Source organism: Clarias gariepinus, chromosome 2, assembly GCF_024256425.1.
Source record: "Clarias gariepinus isolate MV-2021 ecotype Netherlands chromosome 2, CGAR_prim_01v2, whole genome shotgun sequence".
NCBI lineage: Eukaryota > Metazoa > Chordata > Actinopteri > Siluriformes > Clariidae > Clarias > Clarias gariepinus.
This window is the reverse complement of record NC_071101.1, coordinates 16,382,309-16,397,868: the sequence shown is the minus strand read 5'-3', so window position 1 is coordinate 16,397,868 and position 15,560 is coordinate 16,382,309. Positions and strand designations below refer to the sequence as shown.

The following is a 15,560-nucleotide window of genomic DNA, read 5'->3' as shown; positions in this document are numbered from 1 at the left end:
TACTGTACACTCACCTAAAGTATTATTAGGAACACCTGTTTAATTTCTCATTAATGCAATTATTTAATCAACCAATCACCTGGCAGTTGCATTTAGGGGTGTGGTCCTGATCAAGACAATCTCCTGAACTCCAAACTGAATGTCAGAATGGAAAAGAAAGGTAATTTAAGCAATTTTGAGCGTGGCATGGTTGTTGGTGCCAGACGGGCCGGTCTGAGTATTTCACAATCTGCTCAGTTACTGGGATTTTCACGCACAACCCTTTCTAGGGTTTACAAAGAATAGTGTAAAAAGAGAAAAAAAAACAGTATGCGGCAGTCCTGTGGGCGGAAATGTCTTGTTGATGCTAGAGATCAGAGGAGAATGGGCTGACTGATTCAAGCTGATAGAAAAACAACTTTGACTGAAATAAACACAAGTTACAACCGAGGTATGCAGCAAAGCATTTGTGAAGCCACAACATGCACAACCTTGAGGCGGATGGGCTACAACAGCAGAAGTCCCCACCGGGTACCACTCATCTCCACTACAAATAGGAAAAAGAGGCTACAATTTGTACAAGCTCCCCAGAATTAGGCAGTTGAAGACTGGAAAAATGTTGCCTGGTCTGATGTGTCTCGATTTCTGTTAAGACATTCAAATGGTAAAGTAAAAATTTGGCGCAAACAGAATGAGAACATGGATCCATCATGCCTTGTTACCATTGTGCAGGCTGGTGGTGGTGGTGTAATGGTGTGGGGGATGTTTTCTTGGCACACGTTAGACCCCTTAGTGCCAATTGGGTATCGTTTAAATGCCACGGGCTACCTGAGCATTGTTTCTGACTGTGTCCATCCCTTTATGACCACCAAAGGTAGGCACCAGAACAAACAGTGCACCACAGCCCGCCATGCATAGGCCCAGAAGTCAAAAGCCCAGGGTTGGCAACTTGACCACCAAACTCCCCAGCTCCCAATCCGATCGAGCAACTATGGGATGTGCAGGATAAACAGCATAGTTTAACTGAGGGCTCTCCCAGTACCCACGGTACCCAAAGAATCAGTTACCAACGTGCAGGTGCGAGACAAATAGCACACCAGTGGTTCAAGGGTGAATTAAAATCAAGGTCATCACAATGTTAATGGTATAAGTGATCCTGTATATACAATACATTAGAAATGTATTCCTACCTGTAAGGTAGACGCAGCTGAGTCACTAGTCTCAGTCATTCCTGTGCTCCTAGGAATACTGGACACAATGTATCTTGACCCTTTTGGTACAGGTTGTCTAACTACCAGCTTTCCTTTCCTGGTCTCTGCTAGAAACAAACTGTACCAGTATGCATCGTTGGACACAAGCGTGGAATCTGCGATGGTAGAGTTCCTCTCACTGATCACACTGTTCCTACAGGGAGGAGCAGCTTTACTAGTCTTCGGTTTCTGACACTTCAGCACGATGGTCACCAGTATGGTGATCAGTAAGAGGAATGACACCGAGCCCAGTCCGATTACCAGATACAGGTTTAAATCTGAAAAGATGTCATATTCTAAAGGTACTTCCGTCATGTCAGCATAGCTTTTAAGTGCAGTCTCCACTGTGGACAGTTTGATGGTGACTGTAGCAGACAGAGAAGGCTCTCCGTTATCCTTGGCGATCACAACGAGCCGCTGGTGGCGTGAGTCTCTGTAACTGAACATTCTCGTGGTCCGTATCTCTCCGTTGTACTGGTCCAGACTGAATAATGTAGCATCAGTGTTCTGGAGAAACTGGTATGTAATCCGGGAGTTGTGCACAGAGTCTGTGTCTATAGCAATTACTTTGGCTATAAGAGTTCCTTTATCTGTTGATCTTGGTATTTTCTCCTCAACCACTGATCCATGTGCGCGCCATGGAGACACTATAACCGGTGAGTTGTCGTTCTGGTCCATAATAATAATGTGCACAGTTACGTTACTGCTGAGTGGAGGAACACCAGAGTCTCTGGCCTCGATATGAAAAAGAAACTCCTTCTCTATCTCATAATCAAATGTCTTTAATGCGTAAAGATTACCGTTCTCTGGATTAATGGAGAAAAGCATTGACATAGACGTATTCACTATTTCCTTTTCTACTATAAAATAAACGAGGTACTGATTTTCATGGAGGTCTGGGTCGTGCGCCGTAAGGGAGCTCAGTAAAGCTCCGGGTGGATTATTTTCCATAACTTGCAATGTAAAAAATGATTTTGCAAACTGTGGGGCGTTGTCATTAACGTCCATCAGCTCCAGGGTTACAGTTTCATTATCAGTTAATGGAGGATTTCCTCTGTCAGTAACGGTGAAAGTAATATCGTACTCTGCAACTTTTTCGCGGTCCAACGGCTCTGAAATAAAGAGCTCGTAATAATTATCTGATGATTCCTTTAGAGCAAAAGGTAGTTTTTCTGAAATATCAACGTCAATTTGCCCATTTTCTCCAGAATCTTTATCACTCACACTGATTACTGCAATAACAGTCCCTACACCTACATCCTCTTTGATTGGACTTGTAAATGATCGTATGGATATTTCTGGATGATTGTCATTCATATCCGCGATTAAAATTCTTACTTTGCAATTCCCAGATAAGGAATTTGTTCCTTTGTCTGTTGCCACAATTTCCATGTCATAAATCCTAAAATCCTCGTAATTAATCATTTCTTTCACTCTAATTTCCCCAGTATCTGGATTTAAACTGAACGTTTGCTGCGTTTTTTCTGTGGTATATAAACTGTATGCGTACGTGAGGGCGGAATTAGATCCGTCATCGGCGTCGGTTGCATTTAATTTTACCACAAGACTTCCGATCGGAGAGTTTTCCGTTACATTTATGGTGTAATTGTCTTTATCAAACTGAGGAGCGTTGTCGTTAGTGTCAAGAACGCGCACAATAATGCTGGCTGTGCCAGAACGCGCAGGAACTCCGCCATCCACAGCAGTGAGTATCAGATTATGGATTGCCACTTCCTCTCTGTCTAAAGATTTTTTCAAAATTAAATCTGTAAATTTCGAACCATCACGACCAGTTTGTATTTCGATAGAAAAGTGATCACTGTCACTGAGATAATACGTTTTAATTGAGTTTACTCCGATGTCAGGATCAACTGCATTATTTAATGAAAATCGTTCTCCAACAGGCGTGGATTCAGAAATGTCTAAATGCATGGTGTCTCTTCTGAAATGGGGAGCATTGTCGTTAATATCCACAATTTCCAATTCAATGTTAAACATCCTTACAGGATTTTCTGTCGTTGCATCAAGCTTCAAAATGCAAGTCGATTTAGACGTGCAAATATGTTCGCGGTCAATCCTCTCCAAGATTACCAGATCGCCAGTTTCTTTGTTAATGTCCAGATATTTTTTATTAGACAAATTATCCAGTCGTATCTTGCGTTTGCTTAAAGTCTTAACATCCAAGCCAAGATCCGTAGCTAAATTAGATACCACGGAACCTGCCTCCATTTCCTCAGGAATAGAATAATGAGTAACAGCCGCTGCTGTATTTAGGAAAACAGACAAAACGAAGGAGACAACGTACCTTTTCATTAACGAACCGCTTAGTCGAAAATCCATTGTCATGTGTATCATGAGTGTTATAACCAGAGAATATGATCACCAAGCAATGACGATATCCTAATGTTAATAGGTAACAAAAACGTTATAACGGTGCGTGAATCGTTAAGATTGCTTAAATGTTGAACTGGCGGATTCTGACATGGCCACACAAAGAGCTGATCCACCATCTCCTGAGTGACTGCAAGGGAGTGATTAAAAATAATGCGTTTCATGGAGAACAGCGACACTGTGCGCAACACATCGCAAAATGCATTAAATTATACTGAATACACACTGTTATGCAAACTCTTGAATTAAATATTTAAGATTCACTTAAAAAAGACTGTTAACAAATCCTTAAAAAATTTCCTTAAAATATAATTTAATGCTTCAAGATTAACGCCTGTGTTACTGACAAAAAAAAACACATATTCACAAGGGTAAAGAATAGGCTGATTAAAGCCTTTTATAAGTGAAACATACCCGCAATTAATACTTATCAATTGCCTTTAAACTTGTTCTTTCTTACTTACTTTCTTTTTTTTATTTTGTTATTAGTCTATGATATATTTTATGTAAGAAATTCCTTCCTACCTGGAGAGTAGATGCAGCTGAGTCACTAGTCTCAGTCATTCCTGTGCTCCTAGGAATACTGGACACAATGTATCTTGACCCTTTTGGTACAGGTTGTCTAACTACCAGCTTTCCTTTTCTGGTTTCTGCTAGAAACAAACTGTACCAGTAGGCATCGTTGGACACAAGCGTGGAATCCGCGATGGTAGAGTTCCTCTCACTGATCACACTGTTCCTACAGAGGGGAGCAGCTTTACTGGCCTTTGGTTTCTGACACTTCAGCACGATGGTCACCAATATAGTGATTAGTAACAAAAATGACACCGAGCCCAGTCCTATTACAAGATATAGGTTTAAATCGGAAAAGATGTCATATTCTAAAGGTACTTCCGTCATGTCAGCATAGCTTTTAAGTGCGGTCTCCACTGTGGACAGTTTGATGGTGACTGTAGCAGACAGAGAGGGCTCTCCGTTATCTTTGGCGATCACCACGAGCCGCTGGTGGCGCGAGTCTCTGTAACTGAACATTCTCGTGGTCCGTATCTCTCCGTTGTACTGGTCCAGACTGAACAATGTAGCATCAGTGTTCTGGAGAAACTGGTATGTAATCCGAGAGTTGTGCACTGAGTCTGTGTCTATAGCAATCACTTTGGCTATAAGAGTTCCTTTATCAGTGGATCTCTGTATTTTTTCCTCAACCACTGATCCATGTGCGCGCCACGGAGACACTATAACCGGTGGGTTATCATTTTGGTCTATTATAATTACCTGAACAGTAACGTTACTGCTGAGTGGAGGTACACCAGAGTCTCTGGCCTCAATATGAAAAACAAACTCCTTCTCTATTTCATAGTCAAATGTCTTTAGTGCGTAAAGATTACCGTTCTCTGGATTAATGGAGAAGAGCATTGACATTGAGGTGTTCACTATTTCCTTTTCTAATATGAAATAAACTAGATACTGATTTTCATGGAGGTCTGGGTCAACAGCGGTTAAAGAACTTAACAAAGCTCCAGGTGGATTATTTTCCATAACCTGTATTGTATACATTGACTTGGAAAACTGTGGCACGTTGTCATTAACGTCCAGCAGTTCTAGAGTTACAGTTTCGTTATCAGATAAAGGAGGATTTCCTCGGTCAGTAACAGTAAACGTGATGTCATATTCTACAACCTTTTCACGGTCTAACAGTTCTGCAACTACTAGCTCGTAATAATTGTTAGCTGACTCCTTAAGCTCAAATGGTAGGTCTTCGTTAATATGAACGTCGATTTGACCATTTTCTTCCGAATCTTTATCGTTCACACTGATTATTGCAATGACAGTGCCAAGAACAACATCCTCTTTAATTGGACTTTGAAATGACTTTATGGAAATTTCTGGGTGATTGTCATTCATGTCGGAGATAATAATTGTTAATTTGCATTTCCCCAGCAAATGATTTACCCCGTTATCTTTGGCTATTATCTCTATGTTATAAATATTAAAGTCTTCGTAATTGATCATTTCTTTTACTCTGATTTCACCGTTATATTCATTTAAACTAAACGTCTCTTGGGTTTTTTCAGATGTGTAGATACTGAATGAATAAGTAATTTCAGAATTGGAACCTTCGTCTAAATCCGTCGCATTTAATTGTACAACTAAGCTACCAATAGGAGCGTTCTCGGTAAGATATATTTCAAAACTTTCCTTTTCAAATTTTGGGGCGTTGTCATTCGTATCCAGCACACGAATGATGACACTAGCTGTACCTGATCGCGAAGGCACTCCGCCATCTACGGCTGTAAGTGTCAAAAAATGAACAGCCCTTTCTTCTCTGTCCAAGGCTTTGTTTAAAATTAAATCAACAAACTTTGATCCATCTCTTCCAGTTTGTATTTCTATGGAGAAGTGTTCACTTTCACTCAGAAAATATGTTTTGATCGAATTTGTCCCTATATCTGGATCCACAGCATTGTTAAGAGAAAATCTTTCTCCGGGCAGTGTTGACTCAGAGATATCCAAGTGCATTGTATCTCGTCGGAAATTAGGAGCATTGTCGTTAATATCCATTATTAGTAATTCGAAATTAAACATTCTCACTGGATTTTCAAGTGAAGCCTCTAATTTAAGAAAACACGAGTTTGTCGTTTTTGATGGACACAGGGACTCTCTATCAATTTTTTCTGCGATATACAAATCTCCTGTCTCTTTGTTTATCTCTAAATATTTTCGATTGGATATCACGTCTAAGCGTATCTTACGCCTCACTAAGCTTTTGATGTCCAGTCCCATATCAGCTGCTATATTCGCTACAAACGATCCCTTTTCCATTTCCTCGGGAATACTGTAATGAGTAACTGCCACGGCTATATTGATAATAGCGGAAATAAATACAAAGATCGAGCCATACCTCATCCACTTCGGGTGTTTAACAGTTACATCCATTGTTTACACTCGGTGCGCAACGTGACTACAAGACATCAGAAAAATATATGGACAAAAAAGGTAAAGGTCGGTGCACAACGAGATCACCTCAAACCGTTTCACTTAACAAAAGAAATCCACTGTTCAAACGACCCACTTAGCGCTATGAAGGAATATCTTGCCCTGAGATGTTTACGTGGTGAGTAGCGACGCCGTGTGCATAGACTGAAACGGTACGCTTTTGCCGAAAACGAAAATAATGTTTGCAATAACATTCATTCCAAGATGAGTAGTGCTAATTCTTACATATTTACCTCTTCTATTATTTTTCAGTTGAGCTTGACCAATTTACAGGTTTTCTTCCTGAAAATGTAGTTAAATGAATCCGACCATCATGAGGTTACATTGATTGTGTATCTAAACACATACCCTTCCAAGCCTGCACACACACACACACACACACACACACACTACTTTTGTTAGCATTCCACACTGGACAACATATGTTGACATTTTCAGACAAAAAAACAACGTTTCAATAATATATAGATGGGAATAAGGTAGACCTGTCAAACATCAACAACTAATCTATCATGAATTTATGTGATGAAGAATTATTTTTTTGTACTTTAGACATTTCATGTATTGTTATGGGTGATTTGCTTCCACAACCTGATACTATATTAAGCTCCTGTCAACAAAACAAAATGGCAGTGATCAGAGAAGGTGGGTAGAATTGGGTAGAGCATCCAGACATTAGAGCTGATGAGCTTTGGGTCACTTTTAGGGGATGTTTGCCATTTCAAATATTAAATCCCAAGCAAACTGTCTAATTGAAAAATAAAGATATGAGCACTTTGTAATTCCAGGACAGTTATGCTTTGAAACATTCAGGTTTAAACAGTAAACCTGCAGATTATGAATACAGCAGTATGCAATATTTGCTTATCACATGCAACAAACCTCATATACTAAACTACTATACTATTATACTAAACTATACTACTACATGTGCAACCTAGAAAATATTTTTGATTATTGTTAGTAATACTGTTGTTATTATTTTAAATGTTTTCAGACATTAATTTTGCTATGTTTGTTTCCACATTTATTTTGGAGCCTGTCTTTTTTCCAGAAACACAAAATATGCTATTTTGTTCTACTATTTAAAAATACTTTTTTTTTTAAACAAATGTTCTTTTTAATCTTTGCCAGAATATAGCATGTAGAGCACAATAAAATATAAATAGCATAATATGTTTCATCTGAATATGTGTAATAGTGAGAATAAATCATAAACAAAAAAATTAGCTCTATGAGCTTAGGTCAGTGAAGCAGATGGACCATAAATATCAAATATAATTTAAAAATGTGTAATGTTCTGGATAAATAATAAGATTGCAATATTAGGGATCTATAATTAGCCATAATTGGATGGTCATTTTAGACTGCATGAAATTAGCACCATGAGAGGGTTAATATATTGCTAGGACAACCCCAGATAGGAAATATTATTTTCAAAAACTTCTACCAACAAAACTAAAGTCTTAAATGAGTACGTTGACACTTGAGGATAAAAATATCGGTACCATTGTTGATCAAAAATATGTTACCTGTAGAGTAGATGCAGCTGAGTCACTAGTCTCAGTCATTCCTGTGCTCCTCGGTATGCTGGACACAATGTATCTTGTACCCTTTGGTACAGGTTGTCTAACTACCAGCTTTCCTTTCCTGGTCTCTGCTAGAAACAAACTGTACCAGTATGCATCGTTGGACACCAGAGTGGAATCTGCGATGGTAGAGTTCCTCTCACTGATCACACTGTTCCTACAGGGAGGAGCAGCTTTACTGGCTGGTTTCTGTTTCTGACACTTCAGCACAATGGTCACCAGTATGGTGATCAGTAACAGGAATGACACAGAGCCCAGGCCGATTACCAGATACAGGTTTAAATCGGAAAATATGTCATATTCCAAAGGTACATCAGTCATGTCAGCATAGCTTTTAAGTGCAGTCTCCACTGTGGACAGTTTGATGGTGACTGTGGCAGAAAGAGATGGCTCTCCGTTATCTTTGGCGATCACCACGAGCCGCTGGTGGCGCGAGTCTCTGTAACTGAACATTCTCGTGGTCCGTATCTCTCCGTTGTACTGGTCCAGACTAAATAATGTAGCATCAGTGTTCTGGAGAAACTGGTATGTAACGCGAGAGTTGTGCACAGAGTCTGTATCTATAGCAATTACTTTGGCTATAAGAGTTCCTTTATCTGTGGATCTTGGTATTTTCTCCTCCACCACTGATCCATGCGCGCGCCACGGAGACACAATAACAGGTGAGTTATCGTTCTGGTCCATGATGATTATGTGAACTGTTACGTTACTGCTGAGTGGAGGAACACCAGAGTCTCTGGCCTCGATATGAAAAAGAAACTCCTTCTCTATCTCATAATCAAATGTTTTTAGTGCGTAAAGGTTGCCGTTCTCTGGATTAATGGAGAACAACATTGACATTGAGGTGTTTGCGATTTCCTTTTCTATTATAAAATAAACTAGATACTGATTTTCATGGAGGTCTGGATCGTGTGCACTAAGGGAACTCAGTAAAGCTCCAGGCGAATTATTTTCCACAACCCGTATTGTATAAAATGATTGTGGAAACTGTGGCACGTTGTCATTAATGTCCAGCAGCTCTAGAGTTACAGTTTCATTATCAGATAAAGGAGGGTTTCCTCTGTCAATAACGGTAAACGTGATGTCATATTCTGCAACTTGCTCACGGTCCAATGGTTCGGATATCACGAGCTCGTAATAATTCTCCGATGATTCTTTTAGTGCAAAAGGTAAATTTGTAGGAATATGAAGATCAATTTGACCATTTTTACCCGAATCTTTATCACTTACACTAATCACTGCAACAACTGATCCCACGGCGATGTCCTCTTTAACCGGACTTGTAAAGGATCTTACCGAAATTTCTGGATGATTGTCATTCATGTCTGTAATCATAATTGTTACTTTACACGTTCCCGATAAGAAATTAGTACCTTTATCTTTTGCTATAATCTCCATATTATAAATTCGAAAATCTTCATAATTAATAATTTCTTTAACTTTTATCTCACCAGTGTCTGGGCTTAAACTAAAAGCCTCTTGAGCTTTTTCGGAAGTATACAGGCCAAACGAGTATGTAATATCTGAGTTATAGCCTTCATCTAAGTCAGTTGCATTCAGTTTAACGACTAGGCTTCCTATAGGCGAGTTCTCTGTTACATTGATCGAATAGCTTTCCCGATCAAACTTGGGTGCGTTGTCGTTTGCATCCTGCACTCGAACCACAATGCTGGCTGTACCAGAGCGCGCAGGAACTCCGCCATCCACAGCAGTAAGTATCAGATTATGGACAGCTTGAACTTCACGATCTAATGTCTTCTTTAAAATTAAATCAGCAAATTTTGAGCCGTCTCTACCAGACTGTATCTCTATACCAAAGTGATCGCTTTCGCTTAGATAGTATGTTTTAACCGAATTGGATCCAACATCCGAATCCACCGCATTGCTGACAGAAAACCTTTCACCTGCTGGCGTTGATTCTAAAATGTCCAAATGAATAGTGTCCCGTCGAAAATTAGGGTTATTGTCATTAATATCAGTTATTTCTAATTCTATATAAAATATGCGCACAGGGTTCTCCACAATCACTTCCATTTTCAAAAAACAAGTCGTTTTAGCAGGACAAAGATGTTCACGGTCAATCTTTTCTAATATGAAGAGTTCCCCTTTCTCTTTGTTTATGCCGAGATATTTCTTATTCGCAATAACATCTAGTCGAACCTTTCGTTTAATTAGCGTGTCTAAATCCAGTCCTAAATCTGTTGCTAGATTTGCAACCACCGATCCTTCCTCCATCTCTTCAGGTATAGAATAGTGAGTTACAGTAAATGATGTCTGAATCATGGCAGAGAATAGGACAACACCCGAGACGTACCTTCTCCAGCACCGCGCGTTCATATGAACCCCCATTGTCTCCTTCTATCGTTTTTCCTGCACAAATCAGTAACTTTCCGATAGGACTTCGAACTCCATTAAGAAGACAAAGTAGATATTACTAAATTATGTCACGTTTTGAGAGAAGTAAAAGACTTCTTTACGCGGGATTGCGGTAATTGATGTAAATCCTTTTAAGCACGATGCCCTTTATGATCGCCCAGTTTTCCACTGTGATGGCGACAGGCATGTCCGCCCATCGGACACTCCTATGATTCTTTTTCCTGGAATACAGCGCCACGTTTTGCACAGGCCGAAAGATACATGTTAAATAAGAATATACTGGGGAAATAATCTCTCTAGCCTCAGTAAATTGTACATCATTATAGAATAAATAAAAAAAACTAATACGAAAAAATCGGTAAGCACCCCCAATAATCACATTAATAGTCACAAAAAGTATCACTTTCACTACTGTTACAACTACCTTCGTTAAAAAAAAACATGACAAAAAGGCCACCACCAACCTAATTATGTAGTTAAACGATTTGTGGAACACACATCTGAAATTCAGTTTGCACCCTCTGAAAGTACAATTTATGCTTATGTTCTTTACTCTTGCTAAAAACATGATCTTGTTTTGCCTGGTGTATAATCCAAATTTTATATGTGATGTGAACATAAATACCAATTGTTTGTTTGTTTGTTTGTTTAAGTATGACTTTTGCTTACCCAGTGTAAAAATTAAGCATTGTGAACTGTAATATTGAGATCTCCTTAAATACATGTAGGCCTATGCCAGTATTTGCTGTCTTACCTGGAGAGTAGATGCCGCTGAGTCACTAGTCTCAGTCATTCCTGTGCTCCTCGGTATACTCGACACAACGTATCTCGTCCCCTTTGGCACAGGTTGTCTAACTACCAGCTTTCCTTTTCTGGTCTCTGCTAGAAACAAACTGTACCAGTAGGCATCATTGGACACGAGTGTAGAATCTGCGATGGTAGAGTTCCTCTCACTGATCACACTGTTCCTACAAGGAGGAGCAGCTTTACTGGCTGGTTTCTGTTTCTGACACTTCAGCACAATGGTCACCAATATAGTAATTAGTAAGAGGAATGACACCGAGCCCAGTCCGATTACCAGATACAGGTTTAGATCTGAAAAGATGTCATATTCTAAAGGTACTTCCGTCATGTCAGCATAACTTTTAAGTGCAGTCTCCACTGTGGACAGTTTGATGGTGACTGTAGCAGACAGAGAAGGCTCTCCATTATCCTTGGCGATCACCACGAGCCGCTGGTGGCGCGAGTCTCTGTAACTGAACATTCTCGTGGTCCGTATCTCTCCGTTGTACTGGTCCAGACTGAACAATGTAGCATCAGTGTTCTGGAGAAACTGGTATGTAACGCGAGAGTTGTGCACAGAGTCTGTATCTATCGCAATAACTTTGGCTATAAGAGTTCCTTTATCTGTGGATCTTGGTATTTTTTCCTCCACCACTGATCCATGCGCGCGCCATGGAGACACTATAACCGGTGTGTTGTCGTTCTGGTCCATGATAATTATGTGAACTGTTACGTTTGTGCTGAGTGGAGAAACACCAGAGTCTCTGGCCTCGACGTGGAAAAGAAACTCCTTCTCTATCTCATAATCAAATGTTTTTAGTGCGTAAAGATTACCGTTCTCTGGATTAATAGAGAAAAGCATTGACATTGAGGTGTTTGTTATTTCCCTTTCTATTATAAAATAAACTAGATACTGATTTTCATGTAAATCTGGGTCATTGGCAGTTAAAGAGGACAACAAAGCCCCGGGCGGATTATTTTCCATTATCGCTATCTTGTAGAAACTCAGTGGGAACCGAGGCGCGTTATCATTAACGTCCAGTAAATGCACTGTTATGGTTTCATTGTCGGACAGTGGAGGATTTCCCCTGTCTGTCACTACTAAAGTAATATCATATTCCGGAGTTATTTCTCGATCTAATGATTCGGAGATTATCAGTTCGTAGTGATACTCAGATGACTTATTTAGAGTAAATGGTATGTTTTTGTTTATTGTGAGATTAACTTTGCCATTTTCCCCCGTGTCTCTGTCACTAACACCTACAAGGGCTATGACTGTGCCTACAGGAATGTCCTCTTTTACAGTGTTTTTCAATGATTTGATGGTTATCTCTGGATAATTGTCATTCATGTCTATAATATCCACTGTTATTCTACACTGACTGGACAGCGGAACAGGGCCGTTATCTTTGGCCTCTATGTGCATCTCAAATATTTTCATATCTTCAAAATCTATAGTGCCTTTAACAATTATTTCACCAGTTTTTGAATTTAAATTGAATACCTCTTGCGTTTTTTCTGAGGTATAAAGGGTAAAAGAATACGTTATGTCTGCGTTTGAGCCTTCATCAGCATCGGCTGCGTTTAGTTTAGTAACAAGTGTTCCTATCGGTGAATTTTCATTCATTTTCACGGTCATCAATGAGAGGTCAAACTGAGGGGCGTTGTCGTTTGTATCTAGCACACGAACAATAATATTGGCAGTTCCAGAGCGTGCAGGCACACCGCCATCCACAGCAGTGAGAATAAGATTATGGATAGGCTGTGCTTCACGGTCTAATGCTTTTTTAAGGACCAAGTCGACATACTTTGTACCATCACTACCAGAATGAATGTCTATTGTAAAATGATCACTTTCACTAATTCTGTAAGTATGTATAGCGTTAGCTCCTACATCCGGGTCTTGAGCATTGGGTAAAGAAAATCTTTCACCAGGCGATGCGGACTCGGAGACATCCAATTCTACCTTGTCCATTCTAAAATATGGAGCATTATCATTTATATCTGTGATTTCTAATTCAATGTTAAAAATACGAAGTGGGCTTTTGATTATCATATCCAATTTAATGAAACAGTTTGACGTTTTGATCTGACAAATGCCTTCTCTATCTATTCTTTCAACAATGTACAGCTCCCCAGTTTTCTTATTAACATCCAAGTATTTTTTGTTAGTAAATATATCTAACTTTACCTCTCGTTGAGCAAGAGCCCCTACGTCCAGTCCAAAGTCTGCAGCTAGATTCGCAACAGTAGACCCCCTTTCCATCTCCTCTGCTATAGAGTAACGCGTGACTGACAAAGCCGGTCTCCATGTTGCCCAAAATACAAAAGAAAAGATCATGAAGCACATGCACTCTATAGTCTTCATGCTTCAGTTGATTTGGCTCCTCTCTGAAAGCTCTCTGTAGTTTCTCTTACTTTTCACTTGAATATATAAGCTATAAAGTATTAGAAAGGCGATCACGGAAAGTCCTGTGGTCCTCTTAGATAAAATGGATATCTGAGAATTATACTCACTCCCTCTTACTACAAGAGCATGCGCCGGACAGTGTCATTTACTAGCAAACAGCGACACCCGGAGACAAACGTCAGCGAGTTCCGCTAAATGAAGAGATTAGTCTATCTTCAGGACCACAGTAATGGACAGCGACATCCAAATTAACATCAATCGAACCCTGTAATAATAATAATACGTGATTGTTTTTGTTGTTGTTGTTGTTGAGGATGATGATTTTTTTTTGTAAAGTGATTAACCCTCATCTTGTGTTCCTGTCAAATTTGACCGGTTTAATACAGGGCAGTTAATTACATCTTTTTACGTTTGTCATGGTTCCATGACTTTATTCACACATGTCATTTGAACACATAAGTAGATGTAAAATATTTTTGTACAAATCTGTGTGTTTTATGGAACTTTTATACACTCTTGGTTTTCTGGTGACTGGTCATTGGATAATGAATGGGTGAGACTACAATTAGGTTATAAATCAAAAATCTTTCCCATACCTCAACATGCAGGTGTCTTTGAGCAGACACACAAACATGCACGCAGGGCCAAAGCAATATGCCATATCCAGAGTCGATGACATTATGTTCCGTTTTTTAACATTTCCTTACGGACTTTTCAATATCATCGTCTGTCTGCTTATAATGGCTTTGGGGTTTTCAGGAAAATCAATTCATGCATTGGTCAGAGACATGCAAGCAACAACAGCAACATGACAACTAAAAAAGGAGGAGGCAATAGAAAGAGGTGCCGACTTTGTGCACAGATGTGGTGTATATATTTACAAAGAACATGCAACGACCTCAGTAGACCACCCAAAATGCTCAAGAGAGAACGAAAACACATTATATATGTATTATTTTGGATTTATAATGAATTGATCTCGGTCAAAAGTGACAGGGAAAATTATGAGTGTGGGTCAAAACGAACACAACATGAAGGATATTAATTTAAGAAGACTCAGGTCGCAAAGATTAGATTTCACGTTTAGGTAGCTGAATTACATTTTACAATAGACATTTATTCTGGTAGTGATAGTACAAAGTATGTCGACTTAGTCCTTAAAAAGAATTAGACCAGGAAGCTCAGCTACTTTCTGAATTCGACAAGCCACTTTACAAATGTGAAAAGTGATTTGCTTCTTCTCTTACTTTTAGGTAAATTACATAGATGGCAGTTTTATCTTGGGGAAGCTTGCTGCTTTATACTTGGGAGCAATTTTTTTAACTGTATGCCGCACACTTCTCTGATTCTTGCTAGAAATCTGTAAAAACCACATTCATAGTGTTTTATTAGCTAAGACGCTATTTAACATAAAAAACATAAGTTATTGACATTAACCTCTTAAGCATAATTTATACACTCTGTAAAAACCTACCTACCTACAAACAGTACCGTACCTACCTACCTACACACCTTCCTACCTACTAGCTTAACTAACTAACTAACTAACTAAATTAGCATTTAGGCTTTGGGTATTTTTCTTTCACACTCACCAGTGTGTTCTTGTGCAATGTTGTTCACTGTTCACTACTGTAAGTACTAAAGATGGTAAGTAAATAATATGGTTGGGCCATAAGATCAACTGCCCTGCATGGTCCTTAATCTTTTTCATGTAATTTCTTTTCTTTTTCTGAATTGCCTCTCATACAATTAATTCATTTGTCCTCAACTATTTGAAGTTGTCTCAAC

The 15,560-nt window shown here is 39.2% G+C and overlaps 1 protein-coding gene across 7 annotated transcripts in view; it reads right to left on the bottom strand.

Moving 5' to 3' along the window:
• The window catches only part of LOC128513454 (protocadherin alpha-C2-like), a 57,141-nt gene extending 43,381 nt beyond the window's left edge, over positions 1–13,760 (bottom strand). For 2 of the 7 annotated variants that reach the window (XM_053487298.1, XM_053487250.1), the window contains exon 1: positions 11,334–13,760. In XM_053487298.1, the coding sequence (XP_053343273.1) occupies positions 11,334–13,730 (2,397 nt within the window). In that variant the 5' untranslated portion in view covers positions 13,731–13,760. Of the gene's footprint in view, positions 1–1,169; positions 3,684–4,145; positions 6,619–8,146; positions 10,710–11,333 lie in introns of those variants that run through there. The other 5 variants (XM_053487268.1, XM_053487212.1, XM_053487259.1 and 2 more) reach the window with 3 other exon arrangements.
• Positions 13,761–15,560: the final 1,800 nt, after the last annotated feature.